General features: G+C 33.9%; 1 protein-coding gene across 1 annotated transcript; it reads right to left on the reverse strand.

Moving 5' to 3' along the window:
• Positions 1-4,150: 4,150 nt before the first annotated feature.
• On the reverse strand, positions 4,151-19,215 carry LOC139521078 (ADP-ribosylhydrolase ARH1-like). The gene is made up of 2 exons (XM_071314337.1): positions 18,489-19,215; positions 4,151-5,468 (listed from the first exon to the last, which is right to left on the reverse strand). Exons 1-2 carry the CDS (start codon positions 18,714-18,716, stop codon positions 4,311-4,313), a joined length of 1,386 nt encoding a protein of 461 aa, XP_071170438.1. The 5' UTR covers positions 18,717-19,215; the 3' UTR covers positions 4,151-4,310.
• Between the last annotated feature and the right edge of the window lie 6,797 nt (positions 19,216-26,012).

The following is a 26,012-nucleotide window of genomic DNA, read 5'->3' on the forward strand; positions in this document are numbered from 1 at the left end:
TATTTTCGTGTAAACCTTGCTTCTTTTGTTTAGTTTGTCTACAACGATGTTTTGGCAATTCCTGTTGTATTTCATAAATTAAAATGTACGTCACAACTTCCCTTGTTGGAATACAATACTGCACGTGAATATTGCGTTTAAGAGACTTGGGTATTTTCTATATGCATAACAGGAAGAAATGGAATAACATATTGCATGAACTGTTCAAATCGTTTAGGTCTCTGGTGGAGAGTTGTCTCAATTTTGAATATTTGATTGCTATGGTATTATATTGTTCTCGTTTTCAAAGGGTAATTCTAAAAGAGGTAGGACAAATTGCATTTGAATGTCTTCAATTTAAATCGCAAAATCAAATCCGAAAGTTGTTAAAAGCAGCTGAACATTAAAGATTCGAAATATACATTCAAGATATTATGACAATTCTATGCATTTCAAAAAAGCACAATGTTATTCAGCGTTCTTCATTGTTGTTATAGACAGTTTTCGCGCATTTATATTTGTTTGTACAACTTTTATTCGAGAACATCCTTTACCATGATGAATTGATTTGTTTTCAGAAACACAAACATAGCTTTGCTTCTAATATTATTTTGCTTCTGTAAAGTATCAATCTCGATCTATTTCTAAAATCAATTCTATCAAAACCTTTGGTTTTTCATCCGTTTATACCACCATTTCTTTGGAATACTATACGGCATATTTTAAACCATAAAGATAAATATTCTACAGAGTAACAAGTGATCAGTATGGTTGAGTTCTTTATTGATAACATGTTTGATGAGTTTAAAGTTAGATATTTTTCAAATGATTTCGGGCATTCCTATTGGAACGAGCTGTGTGCCTCTCTTGTCTTAATCTTGTTTTTTCCATGAGTCTGAATTCCTTCAAACACCTCTCAAAAACAAAAAAGATCAAAGAAGCTAGAAAATTTAATTTCACATTGAGATATTATTGATGATGTTATTTTCATTAACAATCAAAACTTTTCTTAGTGGATTTCTTAATGTTTCCTCTATAGAACTAGAAATTGAAGAAACAAGACACAGTTTCCCTCTGCCTCATATATAAAAGAGGGACGAAAGATACCAGAGGGACAGTCAAACTCATAAATCGAAAATAAACTGACAACGCCATGGCTTAAAACGAAAAAGATAAAATATATAAACCTCGAAATATACAAAAGCGGTGATGTTAGTACCAGAATATATTACAAACGAAAGTCAGAGACGATTTTAATTTTTAAATTATGAATTTCCTCCACCCAACTAGCAATGTTCCCCCATTTTTGGATATGCCTTTTCCCCGATATGCAAGAGATTGCAGCTGCTACTCAAGACTTTATAACACGTCACCAGTGTCTGAGGAGAAAGTTGATGAACCAAACCAGGGTTACGTAAAAGTACGTCGTGTCCTTTTCAAAAAAAGTTCAAATACCAAGACCTTGTTGATAAACATATCGTATCAACTTCATAAACAATACATGATGGTCTTGAAGTATAGATGGAATGTCATTTTTAGCTCACCTGGCCTAAAAGGCCATGTGAGCTTTTCTCATCACTTGGCGTCCGTCGTCGTCGTCGTCGTCGTCGTCTGTCGTCGTTAACAATTTTTCAAACATCTTCTCCTCTGAAACTACTAAATGGATTTGAATGAAACTTAAAATGATTGTTCCTTAGATTATCCTGCACAAAGTGTGTGCTTCGATTTTTGATCCGTCAAAAAACATGGCCGCCGTTACTTAAAATAGAACATAGGGGTCAAATGCAGTTTTTGGCTTATATCTCAAAAACGGAAGCATTTAGAGCAAATCTGACATGGGGTAAAAATGTTCATTAGGTCAAGATCTATCATCCCAGAAATTTTCAGATGAATCAAACAAACCATTGTTGGGTTGCTGCCACTAATTGGTAATTTTAAGGAAATTTTGCAGTTTTTGGTCATTATCTTGAATATCATTATAGATAAAGATAAACTGTAAACAGCAAAAATGATCAGCAAAGTAAGATCTACAAATAGGTTAATATGACCTAAATTGTCAATTGACACCTTAAGGGGTAAATGTCCTTTAATGACAATTTTTCACAATTTGTTCATCATATTTGCTAACTTTAAAAAATCTTCTCCTCTGAAACTACTATATGGATTTGGAAGAAAATTAGCATGATAGTTCCTTAGATTATCCTGCACAAAGTGTGTGCTTCGATTTTTGATCCGTCAAAAAACATGGCCGCCCTTACTTTAAATATAACATAGGGGTCAAATGCAGTTTTTGGCTTATATCTCAAAAACGAAAGCATTTAGAGCAAATCTGACATGGGGTAAAAATGTTCATTAGGTCAATTCTATCAGCCCTGAAATTTTCAGACGAATCAAACAAACCATTGTTGGGTTGCTGCCACTTAATTGGTAATTTTAAGGAAATTTTGCAGTTTTTGTCAATTGACCCCTTAAGGGGTTATTGTCCTTTAATGACAAATTTTCACAATTTGTTCATCATATTTGCTAACTTTAAAAAATCTTCTCCTCTAAAACTACTCAACCAAATTCAACCAAACTTCATTTGAATGATCAGTAGGGTGTATAAATAAAGTTTGTGTTTCATTTTCTATTTCGTCAAAAAACATGACCGAAGGCATTGTTTACCAGGTGAGCGATTCAGGCTCTTGAGAGCCTCTTGTTTGTATTCTTATTTATAATTTTTGCTTTCGTACTTAGTCTATATCGTCGCTGTTATGCAAAAACCTCGTATCTCAATTTTTTGCGGAAATCTTTTTATCGATTATTAAGAATTAAATATGTATGTTCCACTGAATGCGAAAATATCTGATCTTCTAACCAATCATTAACCCGAATTCTGACAAGTGACGAAAAAGTGTAGTCGGATTGGTGAGACATTTTGTTGTGCGAAAATATCATATCTCAAAAGAAAAAAAAGATGGCACTAGCAGCTGAGATTATAACAGGTTCAGTTTTGTCTAATATATTATGTATAGCTTAGAAAATACAATATAGGTGCAGAAATTTTTGCTCGCCTTGGTAATTGATTGGTTAGAAGATACGATATTTTTGCATACATTGGAACATAAATATTTAATTCTAAATAATCGATAAAAAAAATCAGTTTTTATTGCCTGGTGTAAAATTATGAAAACCTTAGATACGAGGTTTTTGCATAACAGCGACGATATACCATTTTGTTTTTCTTTGTTCAACTTGACATATTTGTTTTTTTAGTGATTAAAATTTTAACACAATGTTGACTGTGCCCTAATTTTTGACATATATACATTTTTTGTCTAAAATTGAGAATGGAAATGGGAATGTGTCGGAATGCATGGAACAGAAAAAAGCAGGTCACCAACAGGTCTTCAATGCAGCGAGAAACTCCCGCACCCGGAGGCGTGCTTCAGCTGGCCCCTAAACAAATATATATACTAGTTCGGTGATAACGAACGCCATACTAAACTCCAAATTCTGTTTGTTTTGTTTACACATTGTTGTCAAAGTAATGGAGTTTTTGCGACTGTCTTACAATTGAGAGGTTAGTCTAGTTATAAAAAATCATAATTAATCCACCATTTTGTACACAAAGAAATGCCTGTATCAAGTCAGGAATGTGACAGTTATTTTCAATTTGTTTTGGTGTGTTAGAGCTTTTGATTTTGCCATTTGATAAGAGACTTTTCTTTTTGAATTTTACATGGAGTTTGGTATTTTTGTTATTCTACATTCTATAAAAAGTGCAATTATTATACCATTTTGTATGTTTATTTAGACTTTCTTGAACATACAGCTTTTAAGATAAAAGATACTTATATCATTACTTTATCTTTATAATTAGCTTACTTGACTGCTGTACATCTTTTTTTTTAAATATTTTTATCTATTATGTCTGTTTGTTTTGTTCACACATATTTGTTTATATTATAGGATTTGATGTGACTGTAATACAATTGAGGGGTTCAGCTAGCTATAAAACCAGGTTTAATCCACCTTTTTCTGCATAAACAAATGTCTATACCAAGTCAGGCATATGACATTTGTTATCCATTCGTTTGATGTGTTTGTCTTTGAGCTTTTGATTTTGCCATTTGATTAAGGACTTTCTATTTTGAATTTTACATGGAGTTAGTTATTTTTGTAATTTTACTTTTTTTGTATATCTAAATCAATTTATTTTTCAAAGTAATTACAGATATCACCTATATTCCAAACGATTCAAGAGAATAATGGCATGCTAAGAATACATACAGTGTATTTGGTTGCCTGAATAAAAAATATATACTTGTATAAAAATTCCAGACAGTGCGTCAAACATTAGTTGTAACTTTTTCTGTTACTTTCTTTTCTGTATCCTGGATAATTGATTGTTTTGAACTGTCTTCGCCAACCTCTACTGGTTCTGCGTTGCTGTCTCGTACTTCAACATGTTCATTGTTCTTAGATTCGAGTGTTCCGCCTTCTACAGTTTCAGTGTTTGTATCTCCTACCTCATTCCCTTGACTTAATGTCTCAGACATTTTATTATCTACAGGACTTTGTTGGTTTGAATCACTACAAGTCTTAGCTTTGTCATGGCCTTCTGTTTGAAATGGTATGCTCGATGATTGTTGTTCTTTACCTGAATGTGTCATTTTGTAAAGCTTTTCTCCTGCCTTTTCTAGACGTTTTCGGAATTCAAGTTTTTTATGGTGATTATCGGGAACTCCCAAAAATCCATACATTGCTCCAAACCAGCATCCTGCCATAACTCCTGTGCTGTCGTTATCTCCAGAATGTAAAATACCTCTTTTACATATTTCAATCCAACTATCACCCGAGCCGAGTATAGCATCATATGCAATCATTGGAGCATCATGTCCACTAGCCCCACCCCAACCAGAAAAACTTACAGATTTGTAAAATTTATCACGTTCTTTGATTCCATACTCTGAGGGGAATATCGGTAGAGTTTTCCCAGATGTAATGTTTCGTGTTTCTAAATAATTTTTCCATGCATTTTCAAAATATCCCCATTCTTTTAAATTCTCATTAACCGCGTGACCCCTCTCCTTGATGTACTTACGAGCAAGAGTTAGGGTTTCCATTAAACCTGCACCCCACTGCTCTACTGACTTGTTCTGTATGGCGTAAGATGTAAACAAAGCGGCAGCTAAACCTCCTAGAAATCCCGTTGGGTGGTGATGAGTCATACGTCCGGATTCTATGCTATCGGCGATCAAATCGGATAGTTGATCTGGGTTAGGATATCTAAGACCAATACACATTGCCCGCATCGCAGCGCCACAGCCACCACCTCGTGGATTAAATGGAATTTCATATCCCTTTTCTCTTGCAGGTTTCAGCATATGGCAAGAGTTCATTGTTGTTGGACCAGGTGCCCTTCCACTCATGTTGCGCATACCTTCTTTGTATTTTTCTGCAATATGCCTATATAAATTTTCTTTGTCTTTTGTGTCTTTCGTTTCCTGTAAATTATCAAAACAACTTTAACAAAGAAATTATTCCTATCGTAAGGTGCTATATGAAAATTATGGACTACTAGTATTTAACCGACCCAATAAAGGAATATCTTCTTTTTTATATTTTTTTTTTATATTTGCCGACACCAAAAGTAATTTTCTTTTATTTGAATGTTTGTATACCTGTGTAACTCGTTCCTAAATAAATGAGAAATGTGTCCATGCCATGGCACACATATCATGCTCACGCTTGCATAGCATAGAAAGTTATCATAGAAAGTTATAAAGGCTAGGGACATAACTGAAGAAAGGTAAAAGTGACGTTCATGTCTCTTGTGGTAATAAGTATTATGTATAAATTTCAAAAACATTTGGTTGAGGCAAACTTACATCAGAGAACGGAAACGAAAAATTCAGCAATTTTTCAATTTATAAAGGGGCATAATTACAAGCTCTTGAATAGGGACAGGCAGATTAAGAATATGTTGGTGCTCAAACTTAACAAAGTACGTAATTTAGATGACCCCCCTCCTTAGATTGTAAACAGCAAAAAGCTTATTTGGTATGTTCTATCTCGTTTGAACTTTCTATCTATAAGATAAGATAAGATTAGATAAGAATTTTATTAATTTAATCAAGAACCCACAAATGGCATCATTTAACACCAATATTATCATGATTATGCACAATATGATTGGGGGGGGAAAATTAAACAGAAACCTATATAATACCATACTATAACATTATGGACAGGATCAGAGCCTAACACAACATGTGTCTTACATAACTAATATATCAAATCTCATCTGCAATAAAAATATTTTATATATTTTGTTTTCATCTGGATCCTATTTCTTAACCTTTAATAATGTAACTTCCTAGGCACATGAGAGTTGGTAAATGGTCATTTGTGAACAGCCAGAATTTTTCTTTTATACTTAGGTAGTTCTTTAAAATTAGGACAAAAAGTGTTTACTTTACTCAAATAATAATATCCTCTGTGCATTATATAAAGGACAACTTACTGTAAAATGGGTCTTATCTTCAAGAGAATTTGATCCATGTGATAAGCATTGATGACATAGACGTTGAGTTCTCTCTATGTTTTTTTTACTATATCTATCTTTCTCAATTCTAAGATCATGAGCACTTATTCTCATTTTACATGTAGCTCTTCTTATACTAAATTATTTAATTGATAAATAAGCCTCCTTTAATACGAAGTCAGTCTTGAGGTTGAAATAATTTTCTAATTTACTATTACCTTGTGATAAGGTATCTGATCTTTTGATCACCCAAAATGTTTTAAAACTGTTACAAAGTTTACATTTTACAAATTTAATTAATTTATTGAGCTTTGTATTTTAATTTTGTATATCAAGTGATAGAAGTACATATCTCATAGATGAATACCAACAATTAATGTTTCCTGCATCTAAAATGTTATTACAAACATTTAAGCATCATAAAGTAACCCTTCGTCCAATTTGTTAAGCCTGTAACGCGCGTCTGGCGTACTAAATTATAATCCTGGTACCTTTGATAACTGTTTACAACACTGGGTCGATGCCACTGCTGGTGGACGTTTCGTCCCCGAAGGTATCACCAGCCCAGTAGTCAACACTTCGGTGTTGACATGAATATCAATAATGTGGTCATTTTTATAATTTTCTTATCCAGGCATAGATAAGACCGTTGGTTTTCCCGTTTGATTGGTTTTACCCTAGTAATTTTGGGGCCCTTTACAGCTTGTTGTTCGGTGTGAGCAAAGGCTCCGTGTTGAAGGCCATACATTGACCTATAACGGTTTACTTTCTTAAAATTGTTATTTGGATGGAGAGTTGTCTCATTGGCACTCACAACACATCTTCCTATGTCTATATAGATAACCTTAGCCGTATTTGGCACAACATTATGGAATTTTGGATCCTCAATGTTGTTTGGCTATATAAATATTTTGATATGAGCGTCACTGATGAGTCTTATGTAGACGAAACGCGCGTGACTGGCGTACTAAATCATAATCCTGGTACCTTTGATAACTAATTACCAAATATATGATGACAGAAAAATAACTTGAGAGGAAATCTTGCAACCTTGATAACACTGCTAGATTTGAGGATTTTTTTTATTTACACCAAGAATATACTTTAGATATCTGAAATGATATTTTGAACAGATATAGTATGAAATTCAAAACAGTGTAACTGTGGCCATTGATTGACCCATCAAAATCATCCATTGACTGGGACAATTTACGTGAACGTTTGTCTGTAACAACCACTGTTCATGACGTACCTACGATAGACATTTAAACTGTGGGGTCACCAAAGGTTTCGTAACGCCTTTAATTATAAAATAATTCGAAAAATTAATCAGGAATAAACTTTGTGTTTTGATTTATATAATTGATATAAATCAAAATATCGTGTTATTTCTGATTGATTTTTCGAATTACTTTATTTAGGTTTTGAGAACCTTTGGTGACCCCATAGTTTAAGTTTCTTTAAAAAGTACATAGTGAGCATTGGTCGTTACATACAAACGTTCACCTAAATTGTCCCAGTCAATGAATGATTTTAATGTGTCAATCAATGGCCACAGCTACACTGTTTTGAATTTCATACTATCATGTTATGGAGGGGTATTTGCGAAAAATACAAGTCGAGGGACTTAAATTTTCCGAGCCGCTAGGCAAGGCAAATTTTGTCCCAAGACTTGTATTTTTTGCAAATACCCCTCCATAACATGATATATCTGTTTAATTACACCGAATGAATTTTAATTAAAACTCTCTGTACTAGGAAAAGGAAATATTTATTTGAGGACAAGTACTATCATAAAATATACCGCGGGAACTATACATGTACTTATACGCGTTCGCGCTGTCTTTATGTAACGTCATATCCGAAAAATTGGCGAGAAAATGCTCGAGAGGGTAAAAAAGGAATATCCAAAATGGCAAATACCATGGTATTTGAGGCATATTCACCGGCAGTGGTGAAAAACAGTCAGATTCGTTTGAAATGAGGAAGAAATGTTAGAATATGCGAAAAATACACTGGCTATCAGTCAATCAAAAGCTGGCATTCTAATATAAGGTGTAATTAGATATGATAACCATACTCAACTTCAAATTAATAATTTAAAGACACATAACGTAACGGTACCCAAATTGCACCGAGTACCCAAATTGCACCTATTTAGCAAAACTAGCAGCGAAAATCTTACAAGATTTCCTAGAGACTAAACAATTTGTATTTTTATGATTTGATACTAAGCACATCTTTCAACATAGGTAACACTATTTAGATATGCATAAAACGTTCACAGTATTTATCAACAGATGAAGTATTTACTGAAACAGCAAAATGTACTGAAACGTCGCCATGCGACGTCATCAAAACGTCATCTTTTTAAAATGAGCAAATACAATATGTTACAAGTATCCACTTAAAAAATAATGAAGAGTAAGCATGGACTAATATCCAATTGTTCAAAATATTTGAAGAAATTAAACAAAAGCTCTGTTATTAGACTTCTGACGATGTGAATTTAAGCATGGATGCAATTTGGGTACTCCTCATTTCAGAATCATTGATGGTTTGGAGGTCAGTTTAGACCAATTTTTCTATTATTCCATATGGAATAAAAATCAAATTGGTGTACCTTTATAATAAAGAAGGATACGGCTACAAAATAAACACAGAATGGACATTTTTGTCTTTATCATAAACTAGAGGCTCTAAAGAGCCTGTGTCGCTCACCTTGGTCTATGTGCATATTAAACAAAGGACACAAATGGATTCATGACAAAATTGTATTTTGGTGATGGTGATGTGTTTGAAGTTCTTACTTTACTGAACGATTTTGCTTCTTACAATTATATCTATAATGAACTTTGCCCATTAGTAACAGAGAACTATATTTGGTAAAAATTTACATAAATTTACCAAATTAATGAAAATTGTTAAAAATTGACTATAAAGGGCAATAACTCCTTAAGGGGTCAATTGACCATTTAGGTCATGTTGACTTATTTGTAGATCTTACTTTGCTGAACATTATTGCTGTTTACAGTTTATCGCTATCTATAATAGTATTCAAGATAACCAAAAACGGCAAAATTTCTTTAAAAATTACCAATTGGAGGGCAGCAACCCAACAACCAGTTGTCCAATTCATCTGAAAAATTCAGGGCAGATAGATATTGACTTGATTAACAATTTAACTTTTTGTCAGATTTGCTCTAGATGCTTTGGTTTCATAGTTATAAGCCAAAAACTGCATTTTACCCCTATGTTCTATTTTTAGCCGTGGCGGCCATCTTGGTTGAATGGCCAGGTCATCGGACACATTTTTCAAACTAGATACCCCAAAGATGATTGTGGCCTAGTAGTTTCAGTGGAGATTTTGTAAAAGATTACTTAGATTTATGAAAAATGGTTAAAGATTGACTATAAAGGGCAATAACTCCTAAACGGGTCAACTGACCATTTTGGTCATGTTGACTTATTTGTAGATCTTACTTTGCTGAACATTATTGCTGTTTACAGTTTATCTCTATCTATAATAATATTCAAGATAATAACCAAAAACAGCAAAATTTCCTCAAAATTACCAATTCAGGGGCAGCAACCCAACAACCGATTGACCGATTCATCTGAAAATTTCAGGGCAGATAGATCTTGACCTGATAAACATTTTTATCCCATGTCAGATTTCCTCAAAATGCTTTGGTTTTTGAGTTATAAGCCAAAAACTGCATTTTACCCCTATGTTCTATTTTTAGCGGTGGCGGCCATCTTGGTTGGTTGACCAGGTCACGCCACACATTTTTTAACTAGATACCCCAAAGATGATTGTGGCCAAGTTTGGATTAATTTGGCCCAGTAGTTGCAGAGGAGAAGATTTTTGTAAAGGATTACTCTAATTTACGAAAAATGGTTAAAAATTGACTATAAAGGGCAATAACTCCTAAACGGGTCAACTGACCATTTTGGTCATGTTGACTTATTTGTAGATCTTACTTTGCTGAACATTATTGCTGTTTACAATTTATCTCTATCTATAATAATATTCAAGATAATAACCAAAAACAGCAAAATTTCCTCAAAATTACCAATTCAGGGGCAGCAACCCAACAACCGATTGACCGATTCATCTGAAAATTTCAGGGCAGATAGATCTTGACCTGATAAACATTTTTATCCCATGTCAGATTTGCTCAAAATGCTTTGGTTTTTGAGTTATAAGCCAAAAACTGCATTTTACCCCTATGTTCTATTTTTAGCGGTGGCGGCCATCTTGGTTGGTTGACCAGGTCACGCCACACATTTTATAAACTAGATACCCCAAAGATGATTGTGGCCAAGTTTGGATTAATTTGGCCCAGTAGTTGCAGAGGAGAAGATTTTTGTAAAGGATTACTTTAATTTACGAAAAATGGTTAAAAATTGACTATAAAGGGCAATAACTCCTAAACGGGTCAACTGACCATTTTGGTCATGTTGACTTATTTGTAGATCTTACTTTGCTGAACATTATTGCTGTTTACAATTTATCTCTATCTATAATAATATTCAAGATAATAACCAAAAACAGCAAAATTTCCTCAAAATTACCAATTCAGGGGCAGCAACCCAACAACCGATTGACCGATTCATCTGAAAATTTCAGGGCAGATAGATCTTGACCTGATAAACATTTTTATACCTGTCAGATTTCCTCAAAATGCTTTGGTTTTTGAGTTATAAGCCAAAAACTGCATTTTACCCCTATGTTCTATTTTTAGCGGTGGCGGCCATCTTGGTTGGTTGACCAGGTCACGCCACACATTTTTTAACTAGATACCCCAAAGATGATTGTGGCCAAGTTTGGATTAATTTGGCCCAGTAGTTGCAGAGGAGAAGATTTTTGTAAAGGATTACTCTAATTTACGAAAAATGGTTAAAAATTGACTATAAAGGGCAATAACTCCTAAACGGGTCAACTGACCATTTTGGTCATGTTGACTTATTTGTAGATCTTACTTTGCTGAACATTATTGCTGTTTACAATTTATCTCTATCTATAATAATATTCAAGATAATAACCAAAAACAGCAAAATTTCCTCAAAATTACCAATTCAGGGGCAGCAACCCAACAACCGATTGACCGATTCATCTGAAAATTTCAGGGCAGATAGATCTTGACCTGATAAACATTTTTATCCCATGTCAGATTTGCTCAAAATGCTTTGGTTTTTGAGTTATAAGCCAAAAACTGCATTTTACCCCTATGTTCTATTTTTAGCGGTGGCGGCCATCTTGGTTGGTTGACCAGGTCACGCCACACATTTTATAAACTAGATACCCCAAAGATGATTGTGGCCAAGTTTGGATTAATTTGGCCCAGTAGTTGCAGAGGAGAAGATTTTTGTAAAGGATTACTTTAATTTACGAAAAATGGTTAAAAATTGACTATAAAGGGCAATAACTCCTAAACGGGTCAACTGACCATTTTGGTCATGTTGACTTATTTGTAGATCTTACTTTGCTGAACATTATTGCTGTTTACAATTTATCTCTATCTATAATAATATTCAAGATAATAACCAAAAACAGCAAAATTTCCTCAAAATTACCAATTCAGGGGCAGCAACCCAACAACCGATTGACCGATTCATCTGAAAATTTCAGGGCAGATAGATCTTGACCTGATAAACATTTTTATACCTGTCAGATTTCCTCAAAATGCTTTGGTTTTTGAGTTATAAGCCAAAAACTGCATTTTACCCCTATGTTCTATTTTTAGCGGTGGCGGCCATCTTGGTTGGTTGACCAGGTCACGCCACACATTTTTTAACTAGATACCCCAAAGATGATTGTGGCCAAGTTTGGATTAATTTGGCCCAGTAGTTGCAGAGGAGAAGATTTTTGTAAAGGATTACTCTAATTTACGAAAAATGGTTAAAAATTGACTATAAAGGGCAATAACTCCTAAACGGGTCAACTGACCATTTTGGTCATGTTGACTTATTTGTAGATCTTACTTTGCTGAACATTATTGCTGTTTACAATTTATCTCTATCTATAATAATATTCAAGATAATAACCAAAAACAGCAAAATTTCCTCAAAATTACCAATTCAGGGGCAGCAACCCAACAACCGATTGACCGATTCATCTGAAAATTTCAGGGCAGATAGATCTTGACCTGATAAACATTTTTATCCCATGTCAGATTTCCTCAAAATGCTTTGGTTTTTGAGTTATAAGCCAAAAACTGCATTTTACCCCTATGTTCTATTTTTAGCGGTGGCGGCCATCTTGGTTGGTTGACCAGGTCACGCCACACATTTTATAAACTAGATACCCCAAAGATGATTGTGGCCAAGTTTGGATTAATTTGGCCCAGTAGTTGCAGAGGAGAAGATTTTTGTAAAGGATTACTTTAATTTACGAAAAATGGTTAAAAATTGACTATAAAGGTCAATAACTCCTAAACGGGTCAACTGACCATTTTGGTCATGTTGACTTATTTGTAGATCTTACTTTGCTGAACATTATTGCTGTTTACAATTTATCTCTATCTATAATTAAAGAACCTTAGTGAGCACGCTCACATACCCCACGTCCCCACATTGTCATTGGAGAAATTAAATAAGTATAAGAAAAAAAAATTGTATAAGAAAAAATATTGAATAATAATTTCCTGTCAATATATATAGTATGTCCTTATTATCTACAAAATTTCATGAAATTATGTTGTGTGTTTTCTGAGGAGTTGAGATGACAAACTGTTGCAGAAGTACATTGAAGCAAATAAGTTCAAAGGGGCATAACTCCTAGAAAAAAAATTGAACCGTAATTTCCTGTTGATATGCACATCTACATAGTATGTCCTTATTATCTACAAAGTTTCATGAAATTCTGTTGTGTGGTTTGAGAGGAGTTGCGATGACAAACTGTTGCAGTAGTACATTAAAGTAAATAAGTTCAAAGGGGCGTAACTCCTAGAAAAAAAATTTAATCGCAATTTCCCGTCGATATGCACAACTACATAGTATGTCCTTATTATCTGAAAAGGTTTCGTGAAATTCTGTTGTGTGGTTTGAGAGGAGTTGCGATGACAAACTGTTGCAGTAGTACATTAAAGTAAACCAGATGCTCCGCAGGGCGTAGCTTTATACGACCGCAGAGGTTGAACCCTGAACGGTTAGGGCAAGTATGGACACAACATTCAAGCTGGATTCAGCTCTAAATTTGGATTGTGATTAAATAGTTGACACAGCATAGGTTTCTGACACAGAATGAATGTGTTCTAATGAACTTAAAATTTTTGTTTCTCTTAGAGCAATTCACTATGCTGTTGAATATTAATCCTCTCAAAAAAATGTTTGAAGAAATTTTCTTTTTTATTTATGAAATTTCAAATGAGAAAAATTGAACCCAATTTTTTTAATCACATCCCCCTTTCCCTTATTCCAAAACTAATCTCAATTAAAATTTCTAATGGAGTTTGCAACAATAACTACTCATTTAAATACATCATAAAATATTAAGATGTAAAAAATCTGCTTGTTATCACTGAATGGTAAAGATTATTTTAATTTATCAGTTGGTAGTAAAAAGTGAATATACATTGTATATTGTATATAACAAAGATTTAAGTTGATTCTGGACAAAGAAAGATAACTCCAATTAAAAAAAAATATTGCTATTGCACAATATTTTGCAATTAGATATTTCTTGCTTACTATTCTGGACAAAGAAAGATAACTCTAATTAAAAAAAAATTTGATATTTCACAATATTGTGCAATTAGATATTTCTTGCCATTGCGCAATACTGTGCAATTGAAAAGACTTGCTATTGCACAATACTTAATATAATAATTTTAGATCCTGATTTGGACCAACTTGAAAACTGGGCCCATAATAAAAAATCTAAGTACATTTTTGGGTTCAGCATATCAAAGAACTTCAAGATTTCAATTTTTGTTAAAATCAGACTAAGTTTAATTTTGGACCCTTTGGACTTTAGTGTAGACCAATTTGAAAACAGGACCAAAAATGAAGAATCTACATACACAGTTAGATTTGGTATATCAAAGAACCCCATTTATTCAATTTTTGATGAAATCAAACAAAGTTTAATTTTGGACCCCGATTTGGACCAACTTGAAAACTGGGCCAATAATCAAGAATCTAAGTACATTTTTAGATTCAGCATATCAAAGAACCTAACTGATTCATTTTTTGTCAAAATCAAACTAAGTTTAATTTTGGACCCTTTGGACCTTAATGTAGACCAATTTGAAAACGGGACCAAAAGTTAAGAATCTACATACACAGTCATGACAGTTAGATTCAGCATATCAAAGAACCCCAATTATTCAATTTTGATGAATTCAAACAAAAGTTTGATTTTGGACCCTTTGGGCCCCTTATTATGTTGGGACCAAAACTCCCAAAATCAAACCCAACCTTTCTTTTATGGTCATAAACCTTGTGTTTAAATTTCATAGATTTCTATTTACTTATACTAACGTTATGGTGCGAAAACCAAGAAAAATGCTTATTTGGGTCCCTTTTTGGCCCCTAATTCCTAAACTGTTGGGACCTAAACTCCCAAAATCAATACCAACCTTCCTTTTGTAGTCATTAACATTGTGTTTAAATTTCATTGATTTCTATTTACTTAAACTAATGTTATTGTGCGAAAACCAAGAATAATGCTTATTTGGGCCCTTTTTTGGCCCCTAATTCCTAAACTGTTGAGACCAAAACTCCCAAAATCAATCCCAACCGTTCTTTTGTGGTCATAAACCTTGTGTCAAAATTTCATAGATTTCTATTAACTTAAACTAAAGTTATAGTGCGAAAACCAAGAAAATGCTTATTTGGGCCCTTTTTGGCCCCTAATTCCTAAAATGTTGGGACCAAAACTCCCAAAATCAATACCAACCTTCCTTTTGTGGTCATAAACCTTGTGTTAAAATTTCATAGATTTCCATTTACTTTTACTAAAGTTAGAGTGCGAAAACTAAAAGTATTCGGACGCCGGACGACGACGACGACGACGACGACGACGACGACGACGCCGACGCCAACGTGATAGCAATATACGACGAAATTTTTTTCAAAATTTGCGGTCGTATAATAAGTTCAAAGGGGCGTAACTCCTAGAAAAAAAATTGAATCGCAATAACCCGTCGATATGCACAACTACATAGTATGTCCTTATTATCTGAAAAGGTTTCGTGAAATTCTGTTGTGTGGTTTGAGAGGAGTTGCGATGACAAACTGTTGCAGTAGTACATTAAAGTAAATAAGTTCAAAGGGGCGTAACTCCTAGAAAAAAAATTGAATCGCAATTTCCCGTCGATATGCACAACTACATAGTATGTCCTTATTATCTGAAAAGGTTTCGTGAAATTCTGTTGTGTGGTTTGAGAGGATTTGCGATGACAAATTGTTGCAGTAGTACATTAAAGTAAATAAGTTCAAAGGGGCGTAACTCCTAGAAAAAAAAATTGAATCGCAATTTCCCGTCGATATGCACAACTACATAGTATGTCCTTATTATCTGAAAAGGGTTGGTGAAATTCTGTTGTGTGGTTTGAGAGGAGTTGCGATGACAAGAAACAGGACTGACGGACTGACGGACGGACGGACGGACGGACTGACGGACGGACGGACGGGTCAAAAACATTATACCCTCCGCAACTTCGTTGCGTGGGGTATAATAATATTCAAGATAATAACCAAAAACAGCAAAATTTCCTCAAAATTACCAATTCAGGGCAGGGGTTAAGAAATTTTGTTGTAGCTCACTAGCCCAGGGCTAATTGGTAGCAGGATTTTACTAGCCCTGTTGGAAAAACTACTAGCCCAGCAAAACTGACCTGCTAGCCCTAGTATGACTTACAAATTCAGAGTTTGCTGCAATGAATTCTATAAAGTTAACAATTTTTTTCCATTGTACAGTAGATTTTTGCAAATCGGATACCCAAAACTTATGTTAGCAGAAACTATCCGATTACTGACATTAGCAGATATATTCAATTAATTGATAATTGAATATTTACTGAATATTCAGTAATAATGAGTTGACCAAATCCCAAGATGATACAATTCTTGACCACTGCTATACATGGGTATATAAAGGATTGGAGGGTTTATATCAGATACATCATCACGTTTGTGTAAAAGAATTATCAGCTGGTTAATTATGTAATGCTCATATTTGTTTTCAGTTTTAAAATTCTAACTATTTAGATAAATTAAATGACCTCAAATATTTATGTGAATAAATATCACTATCAATAGTTTTGGTCTTTTATAATTGTTTTATAAACGAAGTACAGTAATGTCTATATTTACATTTATCACAGGTAAGCTAATTGTGGGCTATAAATAAATAGATTACAACCTAAGCACAGTCTCTAAACTTATATTGTATTTGTTATAAATTTTATTTCTTTAAAAACTCGAATTCATTTGAATATCAATGAAGATTATCATGATTGATGAATATTATTGCATAAAGTTTAAGTTTTCTGAAGACTGTTAATGTTTAGATCATGGTCTGGAGTCTTTTTCACAGTATGTAAACAAAAACAAAATGACGTCCATAACATGTGCACGTGTTTCAAAAGTTATATCTAACAAAAGTCAGGTTTCTGCTGTCAAAAAGGATTCACATTTATATTGCAATAAATCATTCAGAAGGAGGTACAATCAGGTTGCATAAGCAATGTACACTACCCCTGTACTGATACATCGACATTGAAAGTACGGGATCCATCCGGAGTTATTTGTTCTATTTAAAAACTTGTACAAAATCAGTTCAAATTCTGGGAATCCCCGATGACGTAGTCAAATCTGATTGGCTAAGATAGAAAAGTGATGAGATGAGTTTCCCTTTCTATTTTAGAAACGCCAAGATTTTTTTGTCACTGGTCCGTCGGGCATATTGGGTTACAAGTTTTGGTTGCCCGAGGCCTAAATACTGTAGTCCCGGGCGTCGGGCTAGTGGATTTTTTAACCCCTGCAGGGGCAGCAACCCAACAACCGATTGACCGATTCATCTGACAATTTCAGGGCAGATAGATCTTGACCTGATAAACATTTTTACCCCATGTCAGATTTGCTCTAAATGCTTTGGTTTTTGAGTTATAAGCCAAAAACTGCATTTTACCCCTATGTTCTATTTTTAGCCGTGGCGGCCATCTTGGTTGGTTGACCAGGTCACGCCACACATTTTTTAAACTAGATACCCCAAAGATGATTGTGGCCAAGTTTGGATTAATTTGGCCCAGTAGTTTCAGAGGAGAAGATTTTTGTAAAAGATTACTTTAATTTACGAAAAATGGTTAAAAATTGACTATAAAGGGCAATAACTCCTAAACGGGTCAACTGACCATTTTGGTCATGTTGACTTATTTGTAGATCTTACTTTGCTGAACATTATTGCTGTTTACAATTTATCTCTATCTATAATAATATTCAAGATAATAACCAAAAACAGCAAAATTTCCTCAAAATTACCAATTCAGGGGCAGCAACCCAACAACCGATTGACCGATTCATCTGAAAATTTCAGGGCAGATAGATCTTGACCTGATAAACATTTTTACCCAATGTCAGATTTGCTCTAAATGCTTTGGTTTTTGAGTTATAAGCCAAAAACTGCATTTTACCCCTATGTTCTATTTTTAGCCGTGGCGGCCATCTTGGTTGGTTGACCGGGTCACGCCACACATTTTTTAAACTAGATACCCCAATGATGATTGTGGCCAAGTTTGGTTTGATTTGGCCCAGTAGTTTCAGAGGAGAAGATTTTTGTAAAAGTTAACGACGACGGACGACGACGGACGACGGACGACGACGACGCCTGACGCCGGACGCCAAGTGATGAGAAAAGCTCACTTGGCCCTTCGGGCCAGGTGAGCTAAAAAACGTAGATGAAAAAACTGTCAAAATAGGTGCAATCTGGGTACTGACACGTTATACATATATATTATAAAATCATAAATACCATATAAGCCTCCGCTGTTGCTAAATGTAAAACAGTGTCATCGCTGACCATCCAATCTTTTAATTTTATGTTCAATTTTTCAATTCCTCCCAATTCTTCGGCTTCCTGGTGTATATCGATCCCCGAATGACAGAATTCCCAACTTCCATTTTTATATCCCATCGCGTCACCTACACCACTCAACACCATCGCGGCAACATATCTTTCCAATATTGCTGGAGCTGCCATCTTAATCAGTTAATGGCAGATAATAATCCTGCTTCTAAATATAGGCATTACCAACGGCTGCCTATACGATTGTTTTTTCTACTTTCTGTTTCGTTTTGTTGGGAAGCACTAATGACAGGACGACTGCCCGGATAGTGACAGGACGGTTGACCGGACGACATATAAATAGTCATAACTTTTTTGTTATTCAGTAGATTTGTTTAATATTTGTAGACCTTAAAGATATTTAAATATATTTTATGAAAATCAAACAAAATAAGTGAAAAAAAATATTTATAAGCAAATAAAGTTGACCGGACGGTATTCACACTCGCCGTTAAACGCTATACATATATTCAACTGGTCGGCAACAAGTGTTAATATCTCTTTTTTTTTTACAATATTTGTCAACAAAATTCCGGAATCTGTGAGAATAATAAATATTAGATACGAAAATATAAATTTCAAAGTATATTGGTATATGTGTAACATACTTAATATTGCGGTCGGGAACCAGTCTACGTTAGTTACTACTTTTCGATTATTTCCCTTACTCTCTCCCATTATAGCTAAAATCCCAAAAGTTAACGGTACACAGAAAGGGGCGTTTTAAATCTTTATTGTTTTTAAAACAGAACCGCTTTTTACTGTGTTTTTCCACTGTTTTTGACTTTTTTCATTGTTTACAGATCATATAATATTTTTTTTTAAATAAAACCGCCTTTATTAAGTCAGCAACCATACTATTTTTTTGGCGACAAGTCGAAAGCAATTTTTTTCTTTCAGTTTTAGCATTTTACATATAGTGGCAGCTGAGGGGGAAACAAACATTTTTTTCTCAGGGTCAAAAACAATTTTTTCCCTCCAAAATGTTAGAATTCTGCTAAACACTCAAGAAAATAATATTTTCGACAGTTAAACGTTTGTTTGAATTGAATAATATTTTTTTAACAGGGATTGACATAAAAAAAACAGTGAGTGAAAGCACAGCTAGATGACAAAGAATAAAATACGAAAGGATGTTGTGAAGATTGTCGGTTGTTTGCTTTACGTTCAGCGGCAAGTATTTTATGTTCAGGAATATTATAAATTAACAACACATATGATGTCCAGGTCCATACTCCTACACCAGAGGGTCATATATAAGGCATGACGATGGAATATTACAGATCAGCGGAATTATTTATTGAAGAGGATCTTACAAATTAATGTAGAATGCAGTCACAGAAATAGTTATATTAAAAAGCCGCATGAACCAGTGACAACTCTGTTCAACTCTACGACAGATTTTATCAAGCGGATATACAAACCTTAATTGAAAACTGAGACTACTATAACAGTAGTGTTATAGTAGTCTCAGTTGAAAACAACGTTGAAACCTATGGTTGCATTGGATTAAACCGCAACTTTTACACGTGTGTATGCAGGAGTCTAAATCCTGCACAAACATCATTTTTTAAAAGACCAAAAAAATACAAGAGTGCACACCCTGCGGAAATGTCTCACATCTTTACTGATCATTGATTTAATGTTGATACAGTCTAGTCATAAACATAAAGCTTTAATACAAGTTTCAAATAAACTTAACATGATCCAAGAAAATGAGGCCACTGTCGAATATTCCAAACCGAAGTACGTGCACACCTTACAACCTTTCCATACACATAGTTCACATATTTCTTACAGTTTCTAAGAAACAAACTAAATTAGGAAAATTTAACCTTGACCTATGAATCATGAAAATGAGGTCAAGGTCAAAACCATGCCAGACAGATTTGTTCATCTTAAAATTATTTTATGTGTTTCATATAGTTGACCTGTTGTTTATAGTATCTAACAAACTTTACCATAATTTGATATTGACCAATGAACCATTAAAATGAGGCCTGAGGTAAGAATTTAAGATAGACATAAACATAAAATAGGTCAGATGACGCCTGCTAGTTGTACATGTACACCTTACGATAATTCCGTACATGAAATAGTGTTGACCTATTGCTTATAGTTTAAGGAAAATAGACTCAAACACATAAAAAATAACACTGAACCGTGAAAATAGAGTCAAGGTCAAATAAAATCTGCCAGACTGCAATATTGATCGTATAAAGTATCTATAGATACGCCAAATGTAGTTGATCTATTGCATATAGTATTAGAAAAAAGACCAAAACACAAAAACTTAACTATAACCACTAAACCATGCGATTGAGGTTAAAGTTAGATGACATCTGCCAGTGTACTTTTAAAAAAGTAAACCTATTGTTTGTAATATCTGATGTATGGACTTGTTCACTGATACATGAAATGGGTCTGACCAACATTGACTCATCTAACGTACATGAGTGTGTTGCTTTAAAACCTTCTTTAACAAAATTAATGTTGTCTTTTGCTTTAACTTGCATGAAGAAGTTTTATTCTCACATTTACAAGTAGGTTTTTTTTAATATTATATTTTTAAGGTTATCGTAGTGATTACTCGGATTACCTAAAAACCCAACCTACAGCCTGTCATTACACCCGTGCTATCATTGTCTTATTTGTCACCACCATGCAAAATACCTCTCTTACAGATTTCAATCCAGTCATCATCTGACTTAACAAAGCATCGTATGCACTCATGAGGGCCCTCATGGGGTTTTTGATTATGTGATTACTTGGCCGTTTTTTTAATGATTATTTGATTATTAAGCCAAATATTTCATGATTATTTGATTACCTAGGACTGTATTTTTAGTTTATGATTATTTGATTACTAAAGATAAGCAAATATTTAATGATTATGTGATTATATTGGCAAAAAAATGGTGATTATGTGATTACTAGGACCCCCCCATGAGGGGCCTCACTCATGGGAGCATCATGCCCGCTAGCTCCACCCCATCCTGAAAGGTTTATAGACTAGTAAAATTTATCACGTGCTTCGACATCATAATTTTCTGGAAACGTAGGACAACCTTTACTAAACAAAATATTTCTTTCTATATACGATAATTAGTCCAAGATGTTTCGGAATAACCCCATGATCCCATGTTTTCTTCAACAGCATGTCAATTTTTCGTTACATAACTAAGAGTTAATTCTAAAGTTTCAATCAAGCCCGCTCCCCATGCATTGTTCTGTCAATTTGTCTTGTATAGCATACGAAGTAAACAATGACGCTGTTAAACTTCCTTAAAATCCTGTTGGATGATGGTGCATCATGCGTCCAATCTCAATCTCATCTGCTATCAAGTCTATCATAAATCCTCGGATTTTGGATATCATATGCCGATGCACATTGCTCTCATCGCTGCCCAACTAGGAGATCCATACGGATTGCAAGGCGTTTGATAACCTTTCTTTTCATTGGTTTTAATTTCTTACCCCTCCCAATGTTGTAGAACCAGGCGGCCTATGCTATATTCTATATCGTCCATGGCCGTTTGGAATTTTCTCCAACGTTTCGAGTTGTTAAACACATTTCAGGGCATACTAACAAAAAGTTTCTTTTTCGAAAACTTGATATACCCATGGTATGGGTAAGTGATATTTCAAAATAACATTTTTCCATAAATATATTTTTTTTTCAAAAACCAATCAAAGCAGTTTTTTTGTGAAATTACAATCAATGATGTCCTTACCATAAGCGGATCTAGGGAGCCCGGGGGGGGGGGGGGCTTTCGTGGGGAAAATGTGGTTGACTATATAGGGAATGACTGAAGCATGACTGGACTCCCCCCCTTTTAGGTTAGTCAGCGGGTTCCCCTTATGAGAAGTTCTGGATCCGCCACTGCTTACATTCTAAATTTCGAATGGAAATAATAAATTGTCAAAATAAGCTTAGAAAATTCTCTGACGAATTATTCATTTGCAAGTGAATTATTCGATCTCATTGAATCCGTATTCATGTGACCTTCAATATAGCTCTTTGGGTTACACATAAATAAGGCGTGTTCGGTTATCAAAACGAAAAGAATGTCAACATTGAAAGTAAAACACAGGTAACCACTTGATTGACTGATTCGATCCACAAAAACTTCTTCTTATACAGGTAAAAACGATGATCAACATAAATGTTTAGCTATTATATGAAATCAAACAGACCAAGAAAATCCAATTGCAAAATCCAAGAGTTCACTCTCTATTTATATCTCTATTTATGTTTAAAATGGGTTATATGACTGTCGGCAGTCCCCGGAGGTCACCTCGATGGTTAATCAGATGTCATATAGACTTAAATACACACGAAATCGAGGCCATGTATTGTAAATTGTAAACTTTAGACATTTTATAATTTGGATATACGTTTTAGTATGTTATAAATCACTGAAATATGAGAATTTGAGTCAAATGAGTGAAAATGAATTTGACAGATAATGCCTCTTTAACACAGTCTGTTAGGATTTTGTATGTATATAGATCAAACTTCCGTTAAATAAAAATGCGGATTTCTTATATGTTTTAAGTGATTAAATCAGCCAAACATTAACAAAAAGCATATGCATGAACGCGCTGAAGGACGGTGTTTTCAAAGTGCAAAAATATAAATTGAAATAATTTATTATTATTGAATTTTAGTAATGAATAATGCATAATGAAATTATTTTTATTATTCTACCTAAAAAATACAGAATGCACTCTATGACTTTTGTTATCGTGCTGTATTTCTATCTTCGCAAAACTGACTTATGTCGCTTTACATCTATAACGACGCTCGTTATATTGTATATTTGAACGCCAATATGGATTTTTAACTTTGCATGAAAAATATTGTATCCCATAAAAGATCTTATTAAAACAAGACATTAAATAAAACAGATGTGTTTTGATTTCCTTATTTGTACCGGAAATGAAAAGTACATTTGTTTTAATCTGAATAATTTATTAAAACAAATGATCAATTTTCTTTTCCAAACCAATTTGAATAAAATGCAGATCATGTTTATAGGCTTTCTTTTCAAGGTAAGCAAAGGTTGGACACAGGATTTGTATTTCCAAACAGTCAAAGTTTATATACACTGGTGACTTAAAAGTCACTTTGGTATTTGAACATATATTTTGATGCAGACTGCCGAGAAGCAAACATAATCATGATATAGCATAGGCGGATCCAGTGGGGGCCCTGGGGGGCCCGGACCCCCCTTTCGTGGAAAAAATTTGGTTGATTATATAGGGAATCATTGAAGCATGACTGGAGCGGGCCCCCCTTAGGTCAGTCAGCGTGCCCAAATGGCGGATCCAGAAATTTGTAGGGGGCCCGCTCCAGTCACGCTTCAGTGATTCCCTATATAAGCAACCAAATTTCCCCCCAAAAATGGGGGCCCGGGACCCCTGCCCCCCCCCCCCTAAATCCGCCTCTGTGCCCCCTTAAGAAAAGTTCTGGATCCGCCACTGAAAATAACATCTAATATATAATGACAATAATGATATTTCTGGTAGTATTGCTCATTTATTAGACATTTCATATATTCAAATGTTACATTTAGTGTTCTCTTGATCAGTTCATACATAATTCATAATAATAAATCATGAACATTTGAAACCCAGTTTGAACTTTCTCTTGCCATTCAAGGCATTAAAGCGTAGGAGGTTATAAATATCATATCAGATTTACCATATATTACATGCAACCAAAACTTTTATTTTTCTCAAACATATAGATATCACATCAGTATTATCATCATTCAAGCACATACTTACCACAATAACGTAATCTGATTAAAATACAGATCACGTGACCAAGCAATTTGACTAATGTCTAAATAAAGTTTAAAGGTCAAAAGTGCGCCAATCTTATAGATTTGTATATATAATTATAAACTGGACCCCTGTTGTGTTCACTTATCGCTACACTGATTCAGTTTTAAAGAAATATCTCTAAAGTCACTACATATTTAGCAGCGTACAGTCTTATGATTAAACATTCAACGGACCGAGTTTGAAAAAAATTTACTCACAACGGATCATTAACATACAAGATACAAATTCTAGAAATATACAGATATTTAATTGGTAATGGCTTGTAATCTGATAAATCATTTTATCAATCAAAACAGTTTTTCCTAGGAAAATAGGTTTTGCGATGCCTTTTTCAAAAGTTTAGTATTTTATTTTTTGCAAAAACCTCGCATGATTGAGTCAAACAGACGCTTTCGTGTATCTCTATTTTAAGTTCGAATTATAACATTTATCGCTGTTATAGTGACATGAATAAACCTCTGGGGGTTAAAGTTTTAAACAAAACTGAGATAGTAAAAAAAAGTATAATCATTGTATTCAACCAAGGACGTATGTTAGTGTATGTCCTTGATTCAACTTATTAAACTTTATGAGACTTTGGCATAAGCTTAATTCTTATGATTAAGCAAATTGAAAAAAAACCAAAAAAAACATTTAGAATTTGGGAAATTAAGAAAATAAAAAAAATATAAATATTGAATTGAAATAGTTTTATAACATTATTAGACCCTTCTACAGGGAAAATCACGAAATTAAACAAAATATGCAAAAAGGTTATGATTTGTTGCCATGGTAACTTGTTCGATGTCAAATTTGTTTTGTTTTTCTTAGTACCTTATACCTTAGACAAGTTTTCAGTAATTTAAGAATATGTATGATAACTTTAAAATTTGCTGTTATTTTTGGGCCAAATAAGGGCCTTATTGCCCCTAATCCTTTCGTTGTAGAAGGGTCTAATAATGTTATAAAACAATTTCAATTCAATATTTATAAATTTTGTTATTTTCTTAATTTCCCAAAATTCTAAATGTTTTTTTTTTTTTTCAATTAACAAATCTGTTGTAGAGTTGTCACTGGTTCAGACGTACATACATATAGGAATAGATGCTGGGTAACCGTTGATGTTTAGACGAGTTGTATATAGATGTATATAGAACTAGACGAAATTTGTTTTACATGCACACGTATAAAAATTGCGGTTTTCATCCAACGCAATCATAGGTTTGAACGTAGATTTCAATTAATAGACCCGTTTATATTTTTTCGTTTGGGCTTGTATCATATTTTCCCTCCGGTTTACATGATCCTTTCGTCCTATATTGACTCTTAAAATTCAATGGTCTATCTAAAAATGAGGGTACTTAAGTTTTTATGTGGCCTTTCAAATACCGTTTCGATCCCTAACATCACTGAAGAGACATTTATTGTCGAAATCCGGATCTGGTGTACTAAAAAAATATTGACACAGTATATTTGTGGCACCAAATTTTGCTACCAAATCCCACATTAAAAAAAACAGACCTTAATTTACACTTTTCGTGAAGTTTCCCGCTTCAACATTTTACAGAAAAAAAATATTTTAATTTGTTGTCGGACATA

This window comes from Mytilus edulis, chromosome 4, assembly GCF_963676685.1.
Source record: "Mytilus edulis chromosome 4, xbMytEdul2.2, whole genome shotgun sequence".
Taxonomy (NCBI): domain Eukaryota; kingdom Metazoa; phylum Mollusca; class Bivalvia; order Mytilida; family Mytilidae; genus Mytilus; species Mytilus edulis.

Coding starts and splice junctions, on each gene's coding strand:
- LOC139521078 (XM_071314337.1), bottom strand. CDS start 18,716: ATGGCAGCTCCAGCAATATTGGAAAGATATGTTGCCGCGATGGTGTTG. Junction 5,469..18,488: donor CAACAGCGGAGGCTTATATG/GTATTTATGATT, acceptor GATAATTTACAG/GAAACGAAAGACACAAAAGA.